This window comes from Microcaecilia unicolor, chromosome 11 (assembly GCF_901765095.1).
Source record: "Microcaecilia unicolor chromosome 11, aMicUni1.1, whole genome shotgun sequence".
Classification (NCBI taxonomy): domain Eukaryota; kingdom Metazoa; phylum Chordata; class Amphibia; order Gymnophiona; family Siphonopidae; genus Microcaecilia; species Microcaecilia unicolor.
In genome coordinates, this window is record NC_044041.1 from 58,505,305 (window position 1) to 58,526,908 (window position 21,604).

Below are 21,604 nucleotides of genomic sequence, written 5' to 3' on the forward strand. Positions count from 1 at the left end.
TTTCGTGCGTGTAGGACCTGTACAGCTTAGAATCCTTTTTTCATGGGACGTTTATCTACCATTTCCACAGCATGATGTTCCTACAGATCAAGGAGGTTAGATTGAGAACAGGAGATGGTATGAGGGTATCTAGCCTATTATATGGGTTGACGTCAGTAGGCGGAGTTATAAGTACACCCAAAACAATAGCAAATGCTATTGAAAGCAATAGTAAAAGATTATTATAACTAATATAAGTACATAAGTATTGCCACACTGGGAAAAGACCAAGGGTCCATCGAGCCCAGCATCCTGTCCACGACAGCGACCAATCCAGGCCAAGGGCACCTGGCAAGCTTCCCAAATGTACAAACATTCTATGTCTATATCTGGTCCATCTGTAAAAAGTCAAAAGCTGTTCCAGTTGGATAGGCAGTGCCTTAAAAGGTGGAGGACAAAATGCTTTGTTTTTAAACAGCTTTTTAATTTATTTGAAAGCATCCCATATGTAGATATAAATAACATGAAATCAAAACTGAATATCACTAAAACAGCTTCAAAAATTATTGTAGCTGGTGGAAACAGCACTAACAAAGGCTATATTTTGTGCTAATTTTTCTACACTGTTCTATACAATACAGTAATACATGGCTAAATTTCAGTGAGGATTGTAAGCTCCTTTGAGCAGGGACTGTCCTTCTATGTTAAAATTGTACAGCGCTGCGTGACCTTGGTAGCGCTTTAGAAATGTTAAGTAGTAGTAGTAGGATATCATATGTACTGATGGGTTCATCTTAACTGTTGTAATCTGCCTTGGGAAGCCTGGTGTTATAGAGATTGAAAGTAAACTTAAACTTTATTTTCATTGGGGTACATGGAATCACATCTTAATCTCTTTTGTACAAATGGATTATTCTGTTTTGAGCAGGGACAAGTGGTTTTCATAAGTCAAAATAATAAAAACAAATATTTTCTTTCAAGCAGATTTCTAATTTATTTAAACATAACTAAATGGGCTGTAAGCCCCCAATGCAGTACATTGGTTTTCGTATATTTTGTCCTTATGATGACATATACTGTGCAAAAACTGGAAATACAGTGAGACAGAATAAGAGAATTCAGTAACATCCAAAACTTATTAAGTTTGGTAATAACTGAGAAAATGCTGTTGAAAACTGACTTGAAGAAGAAATAAATATATATCACAGACGTGGAAAATGTTGGCACACACAGACTGACTTTGGACTTCTGCATGAAGGTAGCTCTGCTATCATTATTTAATATCTTTCTGTTAAATAGTAGTAATGAACAATATTAAATGCATTTTATAATATACCACTGCATTCTACAAAATAAAAGAAGCAAGTTCCCACAAACCACCAGGCAAATTTGAAAATATAATTAAGATTAAATAAAAATGCTACCAACAATAACGAACGACAATGTTTTAACTGCACGCAGAACGACGGCTGCGCGGGGAAGGGGACGCTTAGTCTAATCTAAGTGGTTTAAACTTTTTCACGTCATGCCGTCCCCTGTTCTCAATCAAACCTCCTTGCTACAGACCACAGATATCCCCCTTTTAGTTCTTTGCAACATTTCGTGTGCTGTGAATTTAATTCAACTGAACTTATTCTCTGCTCTCGCATTTAACTCGCGAACAGCACACAGCAAAATTAAATTGAACAATCCAATGTACAAAGGCGTGAAAAGAAGAATAGCTGCGTTTCTCTTCTGCCATCTTACGAAGAATTCCGCCTCTTTCTGGACTACGATTCCCAGCATGCCGAGTGCTGAAAGTACGGCGAGCGGACATGGCCATTGGCAAACGCATCGCATGCGTATTCCGTCCGAGGAGGACATTACCGTTGCGTTTGCGGCCTGAGCTTGTTGATTCGCGACAGTGTTGTTCTCGGGTTCCAGTTCGGCTGCTTGCGCTCTCGTGATGGCTGGGGCTGAGGGACCGGGTGGGAGTGCCTCCCCCCGGGTGCTGGTGCCAGCTAGGGTCGGGACATCAGCGTTGGCCCTGAGAGAAGAGACGGAAAGAGGAGAAAGTCCCAATAAGAAGATCCTGGATGAAGAGACTTACATAGAGGTGAGCTCTCTGGGGCAGGAACTCTGAGGGGAAATGGAGGAGGCAGCTCTCCGGGATAGGGACTCTGAGAGGAAATGGAGGAGACAGCTCCCCAAAACAGAGACCTCGAGAGGAGACAGGAACTCTGAAGGGAAACTGGGGAAACAGCTCCCTGCCTTGCGAAAGGGACCATCGAGGAGAAAGAGCTTTCTGGGACAAGAAACTCACAAAGGAGACTGAGCTCCAGTCTTACCTGGAACCCACATGGGAGGCAAAAGAAACAGATCTCGCCGTTCAGGACAGGGATCCGAAGGGGAGACAGAGCTTTCTGCCCAGGACAGGGACTCTGAGGGAAGACGGAGGAGATGGGGAGAGCTCCCCAGGAAAGATCCACAGGGGAGATGAAGCTTTCCGGGACAGATCTTCCTGATAGAAGGATCCTGAGGGCACAGCCCACAACTTTCTCTGACATAAGGACCAAGAGGGGAGATAGAAGAGATGAGACAGCTCCCCAAGTATTTACCCGGGGAGGACCATGGGGTTCCTGGGGTTGGATCCATGGCATGGTACACCGTGCGCCTGGGATTGAAAACCTGAGAGTGGAGATGTGACGAAATCAGCCTCCCTAGGACAGGGGCTTTCAGTAGGGATGGCTCTTTTGTGACTGACAAAGAAGCAGTTTTGTGGTTTTAGCCTCCAGGGTCAAGATTGCTAGGAGGAGAAGTTACTCTCCTAAGGGAGCATGGTAAGGGCTGTTGTAACCCTGCTAATGTGACTCTAAGTAATAATGAACAGCTTGTTTATCTTTTCATGTTAGCTCTTTGTTTTTCTATTGTTTTGTGTATTGGATTTCAATTGCTAGCTTTTATTTGCTGTTGGTGGCTTTGTATAGTATGTTATTCTTAAAAATCAAAATTGATTGGTTTTGTACTGTGTACCCAGGGATAGGGATCCCAATCAGAGATATGAGGAATGTGTCCCCATAAGACAGGAATCCTTAGGGAACCTGGGGTACTGTATGGAGATGGGGAGAGCATTGTGATTATTATTATGTCGATTTGCTCACACCTTTTTCAGTAGTAGCTTAAGCTGAGTTACATTCAGGTACACTGGATATTTTCTGTCCCAGGAGGGCTCACAATCTAAGTTTGTACCTGAGGCAATGGAGGTTTAAGTGACTTGCCCAAGATCACAAGGAGCAGCAGTGGGGTTTGAACCGGACACCTCTGGATTGCAAGACCAGCGCTCAAACCACTAGGCCACTCCTCCACTGCTGTGGCTGTGGTGGCCTTCATCAGTTACCCTGTTGAGATGTTACTTTGGCTGTATAATGGTTGCTGACATGCTAGTGTCGGGGTATCATTATAATATACCCATGTTTCTGGTCTCCAAATGTGCTAGGTTCATTCTTGTAATGATTTACACAAAACTTTCTCTCAGCCTTTTTTTTTTTTTTTGAAGTTCATGCCTTTTTCAGTACCTCAAGGCGATTAATATTGATGTACAGTAGTTTTTTCTCTATCCCCAGAGAGTACCTGATACATGGAGGGTCTAGGGGCCCTTTTACCAAGCTGAGGTAAAAGGACCTCTGCAGTAGCATTGGCGTGCAGGTTTGCCATGCACCAAGGCCCCTTTTTACCACAACAGGTAAAAGGATTAAAAAAAAAAATGAAATGGGCGTGTAGTAAGTTAAGCACGTACCTCGCAATAACACAGGAAACATAAGAAGATGCATTTGGAAATTGTTTTTAATTAGGCTGGTGGTACCCAATACAGTAGGGATAACTTCTCTCTCTTTCTGCCATGTTTTCTTGGTCTTTTGATTATATTGGTTGATACTTGAGAAGCCTCCCTTTCTCCACACCTATTATAGAATAGATTCTGCTGGGGTGGTGTTTCCAAATAGGTTAGTTTTGTACATACAATGGAGGAATAAACCATACTCCTATGCCCCAGAGTATGTTAGAAATGATCTCTGTCTCTCAGATTCACTGCTAATGGTCATCTCAAACAGTAGGTATAGTGGAGGAGTGGCCTAGTGGTTAGTGTGGTGGACTTTGGTCCTGGGGAACTGGGTTCAATTCCCATTGCAGGCACAGGCAGCTCCTTGTGACTCTGGGCAAGTCACTTAACCCTCCATTGCCCCAGGTACAAATAAGTAACTATATATAACATGTAAGCCGTATTGAGCCTGCCATGAGTGGGAAAGCACGGGGTACAAATGTAACTAAAATAAAATAAATAGCTAATCGGAGGCAGGAAATCAGGTGAAAATTGTGCCCCCCTCATGTGTTTCTGTCTCTCCCTCTGTAGAACCTACAGAAGATTATCCAGCGGGATTTTTTCCCTGATATGGAGAAGCTGCGCGCTCAGAAAGAGTATTTGGAAGCTGAAGAGAGTGGCGACTTGGAGAAAATGAGACAAATAGCCATCAAGTTTGGATCTTCCTTGGGAAAGTCTGCTCGAGATACGCCTGTACCATGTAAGAACTAGGAAGGAAGACAGCTGGGAAGTGCCCTGTAACAAGACCTGCTTTAAACTTGGTTTTGTTTTTTTTGTTGTAATGCTTATTTTATTAAGGACAGGAGTATTATGGGATTATGTGTGTTGTTTAGGGTCCTATCCACACCAGATTTTTAAAACAAATAATGGGGTAATGAGAAGAGAATGACATGGGGCAAAGTTTGACCCAGTCCCCACCTTGTCAACTCAAACTCCATTCCCTCATGCACATGATGAAACTGCTGCAGCTTTATCGCTCATCTTTTGTATGAATAGGATTTTGTACTGTTGCGGGGATGGAGTTTGAGTTTGTGGGGACAGATTTTTGTCCCTGTGTTGGTCTCTAGTCCTGAGGGCTCTAACAGGGTTAGAAGCTTCTTATAGATTCACTTGTATGACCTGCTGAGGAAAAGGTACCAAAAGTGGGATATGTGACTTATTTATGCCACAAAATAGAGGGATATCAACTGCATAGTCCTGCAACATTTCAGCCTCTGGTATTGGACCTATTATGTCTTTAAAAAGGTGAAACATTTATCAATAAAAATGTATATATTTTTTAGAAAAACAAATTTGAAAAATAGCAAGCTTAAAACATCTATATCTCTGTAGTCCATAGGAAGCTGCAGATAAATTTGTGTCCATGTTTTGTATGGACTGTGATCAAATTTCAAAAATGAAAGCTGCCCAAATTTACCCCTCCAAACATTTTTAGGGCCTTTATTTTTAACACCGCTTTTGGTATCTTTTCGTTGTGCGGGTCACTGGAAACTAGGCTGTACTAGTTATAGTGGAACTTCTTGTGTGCATTGCATACCCTTCTTTAAATTGATGTGTTACAAGTTTACTGTGACCCAAGATGAGTCAAACCTCTTGGTACACGGTACTGTATAGTTTTTGCCAGTGTTAAGACTTTTAAACTCCCCACCGGCACTAAGACATTATTTCTATCTTAATATAGCAGTGCGCACATGTAGTTACAATATATTGAATATATTTTCACTTTTTAAATCTTATTTAAAGTTTTGTTTGTTTTTCATTGTGGCACAGTATGATCAGCTGTTTAGTAATGCACATACTTTTGTATCTTAGGCTTTTAAGCATACTTTTATTTCAGCATTACACGCTATCAATAGATCTTTCATTTATCAGTATATGGCACTACAGATGTATCCTGCAGTGTTTAGTAAAGATACCAGTTTTGTTGTTGGTTTTAAGATTTGCATACAGTTCATGCTATGGTAACTTTCTGCTGGCATTAAGTTTTGCATAACTATAGTCATGCGCTCTTTTGAAATATAAAACTGTCCGATTTCTTTTTTCAGTTTTCTGATTCATTTGGTTCACGTTTATCCACATAGCTGCGAAGCATTTTAAGTATCTTGATCTACATTCAGTGATGCATTTATATTTTTTCCTTTAGGTGCATTTCTCCTTTGTATACACAGCATATCATATCCACATCTTTTTTGACCACTTGTTCAGTTTCTATTACTATTCACCCCTTTCTTTCACTTGGTGATACATATGTGTTTTTCTGTTCTATTTTACCTCTTTCCCCTCCTATTTTTTATGGCATATGCCTGCTCAATTAGTTATTTTATGTGTTGTTTTATTTGTGCCTTATATATTATATGTTGTTATCTCTAGACCCCTGAAGAAGGCTTTAAGCCGAAACACAGCCCTTGTAGGTTCATATGGTTTATCCCTACACAGATTTGTGGACTACTGCTTGTGAACTTTGTAATAAACTTTTTAGACTTTTCAGCTTTTGCCTGTGTCTTTCTGGTACCTTTCTCCTTCCTGGCACCATTCGGTGGTAATTAACATTTTCATATCTTTTGGAGATACAGTTAAATGCACAGTAAACATGTTTTAAGTGAGGATGAGTTAATAAATATTTATGAAGTTAGTATTTTGTATTTTTCTTGTCTTTATTTGTGTTGTAGATGTTACCCCTGCCACATTTGAGACGCCAGAGGTGCAGGCAAGTTCTCCTTCCTTGCTGAACAAACATCGTATGGGGAACAAAGCATCAGAGGAAGGTAGGATCCTTTTCTTTGTTGTTTGATGCTACTTTTTGGAACTCTACCAGGTACTTGTGAGCTGCACTGGCCTCTGTTGAAAAAAGGATTCTGGGCTAGATGTACCCTTGGTGAAATTGCTGCATTTGTTGGGCATAACTTACTGCCCTTTATATGATGATCTCACTGTACTAAAAAAAGATGAAAAAAATGTCATATGAATTATTCATTATTAGGTCAAGCTTTTTTGTACTTATTATATTGCTGGAGTGTTTTAGAGGTTTATAACTATAACATAAAATCATAATGAGGTATCAACATGATTTGTGCTTTATTCACAGTGTGCTTTAGGTCATTCATATAGCTTAATTCAATTAGTTAAAGGCTATGTACAATATGAGTCTCTCTGAAATTGTGTCACCAAATGTATACAAGTATGATCTCTCTATATAAAAAGCAACACCAACGTTCTATGAAGCCTCCAGCCGGAAGTGTGAAGGGGGGCGAGATATCCGGTTTCCCTATGAGTGTCTGCCCCGCCCTCTCTGTAACACAGTCAGTGAAGAAAAACAGCAGAGCACGAAATCAAATCGCTGGCTCTGTAACAGTGAAGGACTCAGAGGGGGGAAGGGAGAGAGGCCAGAGGGCAGGGACACACACACTCCCACATGCACACAGAAGAAAACATTGCTAGCCCCCGTTTCATTTGCATCAGAAACGGGGCTTTTTTACTAGTATACATATATAACATTCCAGTAACACTCCCCTCAGTACTCTGCAAAGAAAAGGAACAGGGACCATATACTCTTTGGAAATCAAAGCAAAGCTCCCATTCTCTCCATTTCATGAATATGCCAGGCCACTGTTATTGTTAGGGGATCTGTATTTCTCCGTGGACAAGCCGGATAAGGCAGCTTCACATAAGTGGTGTTGCCACTTGACAGTGCCTGTTTCATGTGCTCTATAACAGCCCAGAAAGATCTAGAAACCTTTCTGGGCATGTGCAGAGATCTAGTAGCTAATCCCTGTTTCATCCACCTCACACAGCCAGATGTATTTTCTGCTCTCAATTTTCTTCAGATATACTACTGTTGAAATTTAACTTTGCTTTGCTATTTTTCCCATGGTGGACAGACTTAGGAGAACATTTTTTTAAAACCCAGTCTAAAGACATTCTTGCAATATTCAAAATACATTTCTATTGGACTAGAGACGTGCATGGGAACAGGGCTCGTGGGAATCCCCTCCGGGGATGCGGGGTTCCCATGGAGACAGAAACTGTTCCTGCGAGGACAAAGCAGTTCTTGTGGGGTTCCCATGGAAGTGTAAGCTGCACCTGTACCAGCCTTTCACCTACCTAGTACCAAGTTATTATTATTATTTATTGCATTTGTATCCCACATTCCCCCACCTATTTGCAGGCTCAATGTGGCTTACATAGATCTGTTAACATTGTCATATCAGGATATCAGATACAGTTAGAAGAGAGTTGTTAGGGTAGTTATAGAAGGTGGACGTTCATAACTGAATGGTTTGGTGAGGTTATAGGTTCTCATTGTAGGCCTTGTTGAAGAAGAATGTTTTCAGAGATTTTCGAAAGATAGTTGTTTCTTTGATTGCTTTCAAGTCCGTGGGTAATGCATTCCATAACTGTGTACTCTTGTAAGAGAAGGTAGTGGCATGCATCAGCTTATATTTAAGTCCTTTGCAGCTGGGGTAGTTCAGGTTGAGAAATTTGCGGGATGATCTTGTGGCGTTTCTGGCAGGTAGGTCTATGAGGTTTTGCATGTAGATTGGGGCGTCTGCATGAATGATTGTGTACAATTGTGCAGATCTTGAATGCAATGCGTTCCTTAAGTGGAAACCAGTGAAGTTTCTCTCTTAGGGGTTTTGCGCTTTCATATTTAGTTTTTCCAAATATGAGTCTGGCGGCTGTATTCTGGGCAGTTTGGAGTTTTTTGATTGTCTGTTCTTTGCATCCGGCATATAGTGCATTGCAGTAGTCTAAATGACTTATTACCATTGACTGTACCAGGGTATGGAAGATGTATCTCGGGAAGAAAGGTTTTACTCTTTTAAGTTTCCACATGGTGTAGAACATCTTTTTCGTCGTGTTTTTCACGTGGGTATCAAGAGTGAGGTTTCGATCAATGGTGACTCCAAGAATTTTCAAGTTTTGTGAGACCGGAAGGGAACAGTATGGTGTGATTATGGTGTTGAAGTTTTTTGTGTTATGTTGTGAGGTGAGTACAAGATATTGTGTTTTTTTGTGCGTTAAGTTTTAGTTGGAATGCATCTGCCCACGTGTGCATTATTTGGAGGCTTTGGTTGATCTCGTTAGTGATTTCATTTAGATCATGTTTGAATGGGATGTAGATTGTGACGTCATCTGCATAAATGTAGGGGTTGAGGTTTTGATTGGCTAGTAGTTTGGCTAGAGGTGTCATCATTAGGTTGAATAATGTTGGTGAGCGAGGGGATCCCTGGGGAACTCCACACTCAGGTATCCATGGTAGTGATCTGTCCGCATTCGTTGTTACTTGGTATGATCTTGTGGTTAGGAATCCTTTGAACCATTTCAGAACAGTGCCTCCTATTCTGAAGTATTCCAGTATATGTATTAGTATTTCATGGTTAACCATGTTAAAGGCGCTGGACATGTCGAATTGCAGGAGGAGGATGTTGTTACCAGTCGCAATTAATTGCCTGTTTGAATGAGTTCATTGCGGACACTAGTACAGTTTCGGTGCTTGATTTATCTGAAATCTTGATTGGGACTTGTGCAGAATTGAGTGTTTATATAGGTATTCAGTAAGTTGTTTCGTCACTATGCCTTCCATGAATTTAATCATGAGTGGAATAGATGCTACTGGTCGATAGTTGGTTAGGTCCATTGTGCTTTTTTTAGCATCTTTCGGTAACGGAGTAAGTAGGATGTTTCCTTTATCCGTGGGAAAGAGTCCACTTTGAAGCCTGTAATTTATGTGCTTCGTGAGGTCTGTTTTGAATTGTTTGGGTGCGGATCTTATTAGACTGTTAGGGCAGATGTCTAATTTGCATTGCGATTTGGCGCATTTTCCTAGCCAATATGAGATTTCTTTTGATGAGAGCGTGTCAGAGTCTGTCCATGATCGATCTGCTGGGCATTCTCCGGGTTTTGGGTCTAGACATTCAAGGATATTTGTGTAGTCCGTTGTGGTAGTGGGGATCATGAGTCGGAGCGTTATGATTTTTTCATTGAAGTATTTCGCAAGGTTGGTTGCTGATTGGGGTATCTGAGTTGTTGGAGGTGACCTTGGTAGTATTTAGAAGATTGTTTACGAGTGAGAAGAGTTTGTGTGTATCCTTGTAGTTTGGTCCTATTTTGGTTTTGTAGTAGGTCCTTTTAGTTTGTCTGATAGTGTATTTGTATTTTCTTTGTAGTTGTTTCCAGTCTTTGTGTGTATTTTCATCTTTTTTCTTGCACCATGCTCTTTCCAATCTTCTGACTTGTGTTTTTAGTTCTTTTAATTCTTCGATAAACCATGGTATTGAGTTTTTTCTATGTGAGATTCTGGTTTGTAGTGGTGCTGTATTATCTAGTGTTATTCTGCATCTGTTATCCCAATCTTGAAGAAATTGGGGTGAGTCTGTAGGTTTTGTCCATTCATCAGTGTAGAGTTGTTGCCAGAATGTTAGTGGGTCTATTTTGCCTCTCGTAGTATATGTTTGTTGTTTTTGTTGTGTCTTTTTTGTTCTCCAGTGAAGGGAAAAGTTTGCACTGTATTGGTCGGACCATGGTCTGGCTGTCCATTTTGTGTCTCTTAATGTGATATTTGGTTCTAGTGAGAATTTGTGGGTGATGATGTCTAGTGTATGTCCTTTGTTATACCCTCGTCCTCTTTTCTTTAAAAGTGCAGATGTAGAAAGTCTTCTATTAATCCTCTCTGCTCCCGGGCTGATGCACAGGCCTCAGCTGTAACACAGGCATGAGTATTAGAGGTCACCTGACCTATTGATGCATGCATGTGGTGACTTCTCAGCACACAGTGCCAGCGAATCAGAGACGAGCCTTACATGTGTGCACCAGTGTTCCAGCTTCCATTTCTTCTTTGCCTGTAGTGCTGCGGCTCAAACCCAGACTCCTGCCTCCCCTGCTATTGAATTCTCTAATGTACCTGCAGCTATGGGAATTTTTAAGAAGCACACTGCCAAGGGTGGCATTAGTCACTAGAAGGGGACCTTTGCATATGCCCAGAAAGGTTTATGGATCTTTCTGGGCTATTGTAGGGCAAATCTGATAGATGTGTGGCTGGAGTATCCTGCTGTCCATGGAGAGCATCTATTACAGTTAAGCAATCTAGCTTTCTCCACCTATTGGGTAGCTATTAAGCTTCATCTTTTTGTTATGGCTTTTTCGTTCATATTTCCCAATAGTTTGCGTATATAGTTTAGTTTTAGCTTTTCCTGGGTTACCTGATGCATGCCTCCAAGCTGCTTTGTCAGAAGATCTGAATTTTGGACTGTCCCACCATGTGTTGAAAGGAGCCTTGGCTCTTCTCTTGCAGGAGATGTAGAGAGTGCAGAGTCTGCACAGCCCCTTCCAGGCCTGGACAGCTTTTTAGCTAAACATACCAGTGAAGACAATGCCTCATTTGAACAGATTATGGAAGTGGCCAAAGAGAAAGAGAGAAGCAGAAATCTATGGCTGTATGAGGCAGAAGAAGCATACACACAGGTCAGAGGACAATTCCTATCATTTCCTAGGAGGCAATTAACGATGCCTGTATTTCTAATCCTCCAGTACAGCACATTACTGAGATTATAGATGTTTAATAGCTTTCATTTGAGTAATAACATATTCTGGGGTGTCTGCCTTCTACTCCAAAAACTCACAGAATGTGAAGGAAACGCACTATTTGTTGTCCTACATCCAGAAGTTTGGGTCAGATGGGCTGCCAGTGGCAAGGGAATCTAGAAGGGGGAAAGAGTCATTTAGAGGCTGGGTTTTAGGGCCCATGACTGCAAGGATCTGTGGCCCCTGGCCTAGAATGGTCACTATGATGATGGGCTAAGTGAGTTGAGAAGGGGTATAAAATAGGGGAAAACGCTGCAAATGAAAGCTTTTAATACCAGATCCCAGGCCTGGTTCTGACTGCTGGAAAAAGAGAGCTATAGAAGACTGAGCAGTTAGGTTTTGTATTTCTTGTGTTTGGTGTCCAGTGTACGAGGACATCAGCCATCATATTAGCCTGTCTTTCCTAAAGCAGTACGCAATCATAGTAAGTCATTAATAAACATCAAATAGAAATCTAATAGTAACTAAAAAGAGACCCTATCAGTATTAAAGGACAAGTAGCAGTTCACTAATTACCAACTCATGTGAAATACTGGCCTCACATTATCATTTTGATTCTGCACACAGAGTTTTCCTTCCTCTGTTCTCATCTCCACCCTAAAAGCATAGGACTAGCAAGGAGTGAAAAGGTGTCAACGCATTTTGTGTTTTTGTACATGACAGCGACATCAGCAGAATCTGGCACTTCCATCTGCAGAGCAGCAGGCAATTGAAAGTGGGAAAGCAGGAGTAGAGACCTGGGAATACAAGGCTAAGAATTCTCTCATGTACTACCCTGCAGGTAAGTCTGCCTGTAAGAATTGAACCACGGGCACATTAGCGAGGGGTAGGCACACTGTTCTGCCACAGGGTAATAAGAGTGTGGCTGACAGCGGCAGTGTGTGTGTGTGGAGGAGGGGGGGTACTGGGTCAGTCTGGAGCAGCAAAAATGTCAGAAAGCAGAGGCAGTTTATAGACGAACCAATTTAGTGAGGCATGAGCTTTCAAAGACAAGAGTCCACTTTAATTTTAATTCTACTTATACCCTAGGGGGACTCAAGCAAATTACAATGAAAATAAAATTAAAACTATAATATACAGTTACATGTTGTAGAAATTTAATACATGATAAAACAGACTGAAATAACCAAATAGATTCAAATAAAGGAGTTATATACACTTTAAAATTACAAAATACTTTGTCAGATGTGCTGGTTTGTCTTTGAAAGCTCATCATGCCTTAATAAATTGGTTAGTTTATAAGTTGGCACCAGCTTCTCGCTCTCTTTCTCTCTCTCCTTCACACTCGCCTGTGTAATCTGGGCACCTTTAGTTTCTGGTGTATGGATTCTTTTTCCAGCATGGATTCCTCAATAGTGTACATCTTGGTCATCAGTCTGTGGATACAAGACATGCTTTGCAGGGAATTGCTGAAAAATTTGTGAATTCAGTTTCATGTAGGGCTGCAAGTTAATCACAGTTAACTCTGCGATTATTATTAATGGCAATAAAAAATTTAATCATGTTGCAGCGTTTTGGTGCGATCCAGCATCTTCCCCCCCCCCCCCCCCCTTCCCTGCGCCGGTCTACCTTAAAGATGGTCTTGTCTTGGTCTCCAGCAGTGGTAGCGTTCCATATACACTGCCTGCAGCCTGCCTGCTTCGAAGCTTTCCCTTTGGCCCATCCTACCTCCACTGACATCACTTCCTGCTTCTGCATGGGCGGGACAGGCTGCAGGCAGTGTGTATACAGTGCTGCCGCTACCAGGGACTAACAGAAGACTACTTTTATGGTTCCAATCGGGGGGGGGGGGGGGTGCAGATGCTGAACTTCCATGTGGGAGGAAGGGAGTGAGCTACAGACCTATGAACTGTAGGGGCCACCAGTGGAAGCTGTGGCTGAAGAGGTGAGCTTCAGCAGCCACAAGAAGAGCTTGGTGCTGCGCACCACCAAGTTTGTGTTGCTACTCATGGGGTGGAGAGAGAGAGAGAGATAATAGACTCCAGGAAAGAAAGAGAGAATGGACCTGGGGAAGAGGAGAGGGAGGGAAGGAAGAGAAAGGGAGAGAGGTTGGATCTGGGGAGGGAGGGAGATTATCAGCCCTTTTAAGGAAGGGAAGGTGGATGGGATTTGATAATATCACCTTTCTGTGGTTACAGTCGGAGCAGTTTACATATTATATGCAGGTACTTTATTTTGTACCTGGGGCAATGGAGAGTTAAATGATTTGCCCAGAGTCACAAGGGCCTGCAGTGGGAAATAAATAAATCTCCTTTCTTGTATGATTAATCACGATTAAAATTATTTAATTGTGTGTGATTAAAACTTTTAATTGAAATGTAGCCCTAGTTTCATGCACAGCAAATTTGTTGGTTTTGTTCTCATCTCCTTATAATTGACTCTTAGGTGTCCCAGATAATGATGATATATTCAAGAAGCCTCGCGAAGTCATCCATAGAAACACGCATTTCCAGAAAGACCCATTCAGCCAAGCATTGAGTAAATCCCAACTTCAGCAGGCAGCGGCCCTCAATGCCCAGGTGAGAGAGGAATTCTGAGGACTGGACAAGTTATGTGGTGCTGAGTAGGGACATGGAAAAAGCTTGAAGCACAGAGGGGCAGTAGAGTCTTCAGTGCAGGCTTCCTTTTCCACTGAATAATCCTTGTCCTCTCTCTTGTGCAGCGCTCTCCTCCTTCACCGAGTTTCCTTTCGCTTTAGTTGCTCAGCTCATGCATTTGCTGTAGGTGAAATTAGGACTTCTTTTCAGAATTTTTTTTCTCCAGTCCTTTGGAATAAAAGAATGTAATTCTTGGTATAGTTCTTGAAGTGTATGCATTTAATTTGTAAAATTTTTAACCCACTCCATCTACAGTTCCAGGCAGGATACAAAATATATGCTCTCAAAATCTACAAACTACATATTATCTAACATGCTCACTTGATCCTCTCCAAAAATGTTAAAGTAATAAACAAGCTGCATTAAATGATCTTACAAAATAGCCTAAAGAACTATTTTAAAATTTTTAATCTCTTGCTATATAACAATGAATACCAAAATCAGGAAATTGAAATGAAAATGTGACTTTCAATTAGAGCATTTGCCAATTCAATAATCTTCTGAAGCCTGCCCACAAAGCTTTAACATATTTTCCTGAACACTCAAACATCAGACTTAGATCTCAGTTTCTCAGAAGGGAATGGCCAAGATTTGGACAACTGCAGCAAAAGTCCAAGCCCATTTCAGCCAGGCATTATAATTTTGTCTATAGAATATCTGTAGATCTTAAAGTGTGATGTGATGGCCATAAATTTTCAGAACTGATACTTCAGTTATTTAGTTTTCCACTATTCCAGAACCTGTGGGATAGCTGTATCCATCAACCAGACCTGAAAACTGAGCTGAGATGCATCTCTCTTGGTATCCAGGTCAGCTGCTGAGTATTTTCTATCTCCAGCAGGTGAATGGACACACTTTTCAGCCTCTTGTTCTGAGTGATTTGCTCTTGGCCCCCAGTTGAGCTTTGCAGGTGGCTTGAGTCTGCAGAGTCATATTGTAAGGTCTCCACCACCGGGAGACTCTTGGAAAAGTCTCCTGCACCGGGAGACTCTTGAGTCCCTCGGCCTTTTAGCTGAGCTGTATGCTGTAATCCACTGCTAAAGAGCACACGGCAATCCACAAGGTCAGATCATTATACTTTATTGTGCCAACTGCTCCTCCCAAGGTAGTTCCCACCACAGCATTTCTCAAGAAGCATAGCAGTTCAACAGCATAGTATTCAAAACAAAAAACCCCCAAAAGGTTCCAAAATATCAGCAGTTCATATAAAGCAGTTATGCAAAGCAATTCTTCAAACAAAGTAGCTCAAAAAGGGCTCAGACTCCCAGCAGTTCATGTATAGCAGGTTTGCAAAGTAATTCTCCAAATACGGTAGCTCCAGAAAAGGTTCAAACCCTCCCCAGCAGTTCATGTCAGCAGTTAGGCAAAACAATTCCCCAAACACAGCAGTTCAGAAAGGGTTCAAACTCCCTGCAGTTCATGTATAGCAGTTATGCAAAGTAATTCTCCAAAACCACCACTCCTCCTCTCTCCCTTTCAAAAGAAATCAACCTAGGGAGAGTGGCAAGGGTCCCTCCCCATCCAGGCCAGCATTATACCCTGACCACCACCCGCATGACCCTTCTGTGGTAAACCTGTTCTCTCAGCGTGGGATAGCCATCTTTGCCGTTCTTCTACCAGGCTCTCCTCCCAAGTAGCCCTCTGCTGTTTCACCTCCTTTCCTTCCAGTTTAGTCAGAGCAGCAATCTCCATCGGCTCCTCTTGCTCTAGTTCTTCCTCCTTTTCTTCCCCTTGCCAGTCCATAGGTTCCTCCCCACACCCATTGCTCAGCTGCTCTTCATTTGCCTGATTGGGCAGGTTCAGAACTCCTTCCCTCATCCTGGCTCTCTGGGACGAGTTTTTCTAACTTCTTTCTCTTGCCCTTCTCCTGACCTCCTCTGGGGGCTGTTGGGGATTGAAGTCCCTGTCTCTACCATGGGACCTACTCAGGGGCTGCTGGGAATTGTAGTCTTTTCCTTTTCTACAATCCCCCAGGAGAAAAGACTCCTTCCTTTCTTTACCCAGTCTCCCTCCCTCCGAGCCTCCTCATTCCTCCATGTGCCTTCATTCTCCCTCTCACCCTCATATTCCTCACAATATCTGGAGGTCTTCAGATCCCTGTCTGTGGTGCCCCCGTGAATTTACTTCTTCCCTCTCTTCACCTCTCCCTTGTTTCCTGTGGAGCTCTCCTTTTCCAGCACAACAACCTTAAAAAAAAAAAAGAAAAAAAGAGGCTTCTCTGAGGACAAGCAGGCCTTCATATTCTCACAAATGGGTGATGTCATCCGATGCAGCTGATTAGCGAGACTAAGAACTTTCTAGTAGCGTCCCACCGTGCATATGCTGGTGCCTTCCTACCCACTGCACGAGTCTGTCAGTATCTTTTTTCCACAGAGCAGAGAGGATGCATTTTGTGTTCTCCTTTCAGTATGTGTATCTCTTTTTCGCAATGCCTTCCTGTGTGGGTAGTTTTCTTTTTCTCAGCTAGTATTTTTAATTCTCCTTTTTCTTATTTAGTACTAGCAAAAAAGGCCCGTTTCTGCCTGAAATGAAACGGGCGCTAGCGGGCACGGGACTCCCTTCCCCTTCCCTTACGCTACTATCCCTGGTGGTGTAGAGGTACCTGTTCGCTTGGGGCAGGAAAGAAAGAGCCCCCTGTTTCCTGCCCGTAGTGCTGCTGATAGCTGCCCTGCTGCATCCTGTGCGAGTCCGGCTCTCCAAAACGGCCGCCTCGCGAGGCTGCTTCAACTCTCGGTGGCCATTTTGAAACGCCGAGAGCCGGACTCACACAGGATGCAGCAGGGCAGCTAGCAGCAGCGCTCCGGGCAGGAAAGCGGGGGCTCTTTCTTTCCTGCCCCGAGCGAACAGGTACCTCTACACCACCAGGGATAGTAGCGTAAGGGGAGGGGAGGTGATAGGGGGGAGGGAAGGTGATGGGGGAAGAGGGGGCGACCGGGGGCGGGGCAGTAGCGGGGGCGGGGTGATGGGCACGTCCTCGGTGGCTTGCTTTTGTTAGGCTGTGTGCAGCGATTCGTTGGAAGGGGAGGAGTAGGGAAACCGTTCGTTCATTTGCGTTGTTGTGTACTTGTTCCGCCCTCGACGTCATCATGTGTGACGCGAGGGTGGGGCATGGAGACATGGTGAGTGTTCTGGCTTCACCACCATGAACTTACGAACCGGTGTCTGAGTGGCTGCAGTGACGTCAGTGTCTTCAGAACGTTGAGGGTGCGTTTTATTATAGTAGATCCCTTTATTTTTACTAGTTGTTTTGGCTCTTAGTTTCCTTTATTTTTTACAACCTGCTAGGCCCATTTAGGCCAGAACACTGACTTCAGTTTGACTTCTGCCCCTTTTTCTGTTCACAATTGAGGAGTTTAATTTGGCTGCAATGGCTGCCAAGACTTCAGCATCCACTGGGAGTTCATCGGCATCGAGAAGGTCTTCATCTTTCTCAACATTGGGGGCTGAGAGCAGGCCCCAGGACTGGTTAGCATCGGACCCGACACTGACGACACTTAAGGGTTTGACATGATCTTCGTCGGCACTGAAGGACCGTGATGCTGAGCATTGGGAGAAACCCTAGAAGCCCAAGTATCAGTCCTCATTGATGCACAGTGCCGGGAGTACCATGGCATCGGCTTTGCCTGAACTCAAGAAGGACCAGCACCGGGAGGAGCATTCGCCCTCTTTGAAAGAGGTGCTGGTGCACACGTCTCCGAGCAGCCAGGTCCCTGCTACCAGTTCAGCACCGACACTTTCTTAGGCTGCCTCTCTTCCAGCTCCCTTGCCTTTGCTAAGGTCTTCCTTTGATGAGTGGTTCCGACCCATGCCCAGGGAGGAGCTGGTGCAGATGCATCTGCAGACTATTGAGACATTGAAGGTGCTTGCACCAGCTGTGGATCAGCCCCAGATTATTTCTGAGGCTCAGCCCATTCCTGTGCAGAGATCCTTGACGCTGGCATCTCAAAGGGTATTGACATTGACACGTACGATATCGCTCTTTATGTCAGGTGAGGAAACTTCCCCAGAGTTGGAGGATAGGGCTGTACCTCGGCGCACTTTGGGGCGTGGACATGGTTCCACTGAGCTGAGGCAGGCACAGACTCATTTGGCCAGATATATGGTGAAGAGTCTGACTTAAATTGCCATAATACCTGTGGCCAGATAATACAGAAATCTATTTCAAAGTAGAGTCAGCAAGCATCAGAAGGTGAACATATACTCACAAAAACTGGAACCAGTAGGATTAGTATATAGGCCAATATGGCTTGCAAGGTCTGCAGGAAGGAATGCTCAAAGAAGCATTCCTCATTGTCATGCTTTTTTCTTTGACATGTCTTGCTTACATTATGCATCTCCTTCGGTGTCCACACCACCGATCAGGTTGGGAGCAGGGTCAGCAATATGAAATTTATACAAATACTTGTCTGGTTCATCCCAGTGAGCAATGAAAGCTGACAGAGGACAAAGGCTCACTATGAAAATAGTATAATATCCAACATACATAATAATAAGAGGTTGGCTGAGATTCAACATTTTGTCATGCCATTGCTGCTACAGTGCAGAGTAAAAAAGAAACCAAAACCCTAGCAGAGCTCTCACATCTGTGCAAGTGGCTGACAGTGAAAAGGTTAAAAAAAAAAAAAAAGTATGTTTCTCTGACTTTGATGGCCAGTCCCAGTATCTGTAGCTGCCAGGACAATCTGTTCATTTACAGTTGCCATGCTAATATTTGCTTTTGTCTCTGTCAGTATAAACAGGGAAAGGTGGGGCCAGATGGGAAGGAGCTGATCCCCCAGGAGTCTCCAAAGGTCAATGGCTATGGGTTTGTTGCCACACCATCCCCTTCCCCAGGTAAGCTAAGAATTAGAAGTACTCTTGGACCTTGCTTTTGCACTGTTGAAAAGGTTTGTGCAGAAAAATACTGGTCCCTGAGTGAGAATAGCCCAGTGAGTAAAGAATCTCTCTAGGTGATTGGCTAATGATTAGGTGAACAGAGTGTGTTGTAAGGCTTTGTAAATGTGTGTGCTGGCTTAGTTATTCTTCCAGGTTGCAAGTATGCACAGGGATAGTAGTATAAAGTGCCTACTGTTTCCTGTATTTGTTGTATGCATTATATCTGTTAACATGCTTAAGCACCAAGAGCTTTCTGTGTATGGTAAGTATGAGAATATATTCCAAAAATGAAATTTACAGGTTGCATCAGTAATTTGTTTAAAAAAACCCACTCAAAAGCATTCTCCCTTATACTTGGCTTGATCAGTGTTTCTCTTCGACAGGAGTGACAGATTCTCCACTGATGACATGGGGTGAGATAGAGAGCACGCCTTTCCGCCTGGATGGCTCAGATACTCCTTATGTAGACAAGACTCCTGGACCCGCATTCAAGGTGCTGTATTCCGGCTCTGAAGTAACCATTTCTTTAGGTGGCACAATATTTCCTCTCCAAGTTTTTTGTTTTTTTTTTTAGTTACATTTGTACCCCGCGCTTTCCCACTCATGGCAGGCTCAGTGCGGCTTACATATTGTATACAGGTACTTATTTGTACCTGGGGCAATGGAGGGTTAAGTGACTTGCCCAGAGTCACAAGGAGCTGCCTGTGCCTGAAGTGGGAATCGAACTCAGTTCCTCAGTTCCCCAGGACCAAAGTCCACCACCCTAACCACTAGGCCACTCCTCCACTCACTCCAGTTCAGCTATAGATGGGGTATCCCATACCAGCCAGTGGCAGACATGTAATAGAGCCCAAGAAAGTGGTGATTGTGACTGGTGCCGGTGCTGGAATGACTTTTCCATATCACTTCTTTCTACTTTTTGAGCTGTAGAAGAAACAAACTTTTGAGCAGTCCCCTGTGGATGAGGAGGTGCCAGTACCCAGCTGGGAGTTCCTGATGGCACCATTTCACCCGCCTCAAATTGACCGATTGTTTGTTCGTTACAGATTTTGGAGCCAGGACGCAGGGAACGATTAGGTCTAAAAATGGCCAATGAAGCAGCTGCCAAAAACCGAGCCAAGAAGCAGGAAGCTTTAAGGAGAGTCACAGAGAATTTGGCCAGGTAAGAGATTCCCACAGCAATTTATGGCTGGAGACGTGGTCCTTAATCTAAACATGCAGCTTGATTTGTGACATGTTGCTTTTTTCACACATGATCTAATAACTGGGATCTAACTTTCCTCTGACCAGTAGCTGATGATCCTGAGGGGGGGAGATGGACAGCACCATGTAAAGATTTAATATTTATGCTGTATATAATTTGTATTTTTGTGTTTCCAGCCTCACTCCCAAAGGATTAAGTCCAGCTTTGTCTCCAGCACTACAGCGTTTGGTTAACAGAACAGCCAATAAGTACACAGACAAAGCACTGAGAGCCAGTTACACTCCATCCCCAGTACATACTACAGTCCCTGCAGGTGGACCACAGACGCCCACTGTCACTCCAGCTCCAAGGACTGTCTCTCGGACACCAGTGACCCAGGACCCTACTTCTCTTACAGATAACCTCCTGCAGCTTCCAAAGAGGAGGAAAGCATCAGATTTTTTCTGAAGAGTGGGCAGCCAGGTCACGTGAGCACTGCCAATAGAGTATTACCTGTGTTTTCAATGTACCACAGAAAGGAACTGTGAGAAAGGACCTTCAAAACCAACTGCCACTGCAAACAGAGATCATAGTGACTTCTCAGCAGTGGGGTAGAAGGAACCTTTTTGCACCTTGTACTGCATGGCACATGTGCCTTCTGAAATACCTGTCTCATCCCAGCAGAGGATATGGTGCTGGTGAAGGTGTGAAAAGTGTGTCCAGGCTTTGTTCTTTCCAGTGGATGGTATGAGGAATACACATACAGTTTTGACACGCTGTATCTGAAACCAAAATGGAGCCCAGAAATAAGGCACATAAAGAGAGAAACTTTTCAGAGTTAGTCTTTATAAAAAAATGTTCTGCTCACTTTTTAATTCCACTGGTAAATCAACCAAGAAACAATGAGAAAATAGATTTTACAAGAGGACAGTGTGCAGACAATATTTCAGATGGGACTCGAAATATGAGTCAAGGTCATTTTTGTATAGTCCATGATATTAAAATCAGAAAAGGTTATCACCAAACAGACTTTGTGTGTTTGTGTGTGCCTTTGCAAATGTGCCGAGACACTGACTACTGCAAATAAGCATTTCCTTAGCGTCCCTCCGGACCGGACCAGGATTGGACTGATGGGTTGTGCTCGCCTACCAGCAGGTGGAGACTGAGAAAAAACTCTGACTCTAGAGAGCCAATAGGAGCCCTGGCCATGTGACCTTAGCCTCAGTATTTTCTCAGTCTCCCAGCAGGTAGGAAGTGAGCCCATTAGTCTCTCTCCTTTTCTCTTTAGATATTACAGATATTTGTGATAATTCTTCTGTGCCTGGAATCTTATTTAGAGGCTTGACAGGGTTTCCTTTCTCTTCTTTCTTTGACAGCCTCGGGGGTGTTAAACTCGGGTGTCCTCCCCATCTCCCTGGCTTAGCAGGGAAGGGCCGTCCCTTTCTCTGGAAAGGTGTACCGTCTTTGGGAGAGGCAGCCACTTTTAACAGGCAGCTGCTTTAAAAGAATTAAATCAAATAAAAGGAAATTCAA

At 43.3% G+C, this 21,604-nt stretch overlaps 1 protein-coding gene across 2 annotated transcripts; it reads left to right on the top strand.

Annotated features, from left to right (window-relative positions):
• Positions 1-1,802: 1,802 nt before the first annotated feature.
• ESS2 (ess-2 splicing factor homolog) lies at positions 1,803-21,226 on the top strand. Of its 2 annotated transcripts, XM_030217691.1 has the most exons (11): positions 1,803-2,074; positions 4,367-4,535; positions 6,505-6,600; positions 11,127-11,296; positions 12,080-12,197; positions 13,802-13,935; positions 18,744-18,846; positions 19,272-19,381; positions 19,935-20,050; positions 20,269-20,577; positions 20,616-21,226. In XM_030217691.1, exons 1-10 carry the CDS (start codon positions 1,925-1,927, stop codon positions 20,537-20,539), a joined length of 1,437 nt encoding a protein of 478 aa, XP_030073551.1. In that variant the 5' UTR covers positions 1,803-1,924; the 3' UTR covers positions 20,540-20,577; positions 20,616-21,226. The 2 variants fall into 2 exon arrangements, with proteins under 2 accessions (XP_030073551.1, XP_030073550.1); XM_030217690.1 differs by having other exon boundaries at positions 1,804-2,074; positions 20,269-21,226.
• The last annotated feature ends 378 nt before the right edge of the window (positions 21,227-21,604 follow it).

Excerpts from the sequence above, each read along its gene's own strand:
- ESS2 (XM_030217691.1), top strand. The coding sequence starts at position 1,925 with ATGGCTGGGGCTGAGGGACCGGGTGGGAGTGCCTCCCCCCGGGTGCTG. Across the intron at positions 11,297-12,079 it reads CAGAAGAAGCATACACACAG|CGACATCAGCAGAATCTGGC; the intron begins GTCAGAGGACAA and ends TGTACATGACAG. Across the intron at positions 20,051-20,268 it reads GTCACAGAGAATTTGGCCAG|CCTCACTCCCAAAGGATTAA; the intron begins GTAAGAGATTCC and ends TTGTGTTTCCAG.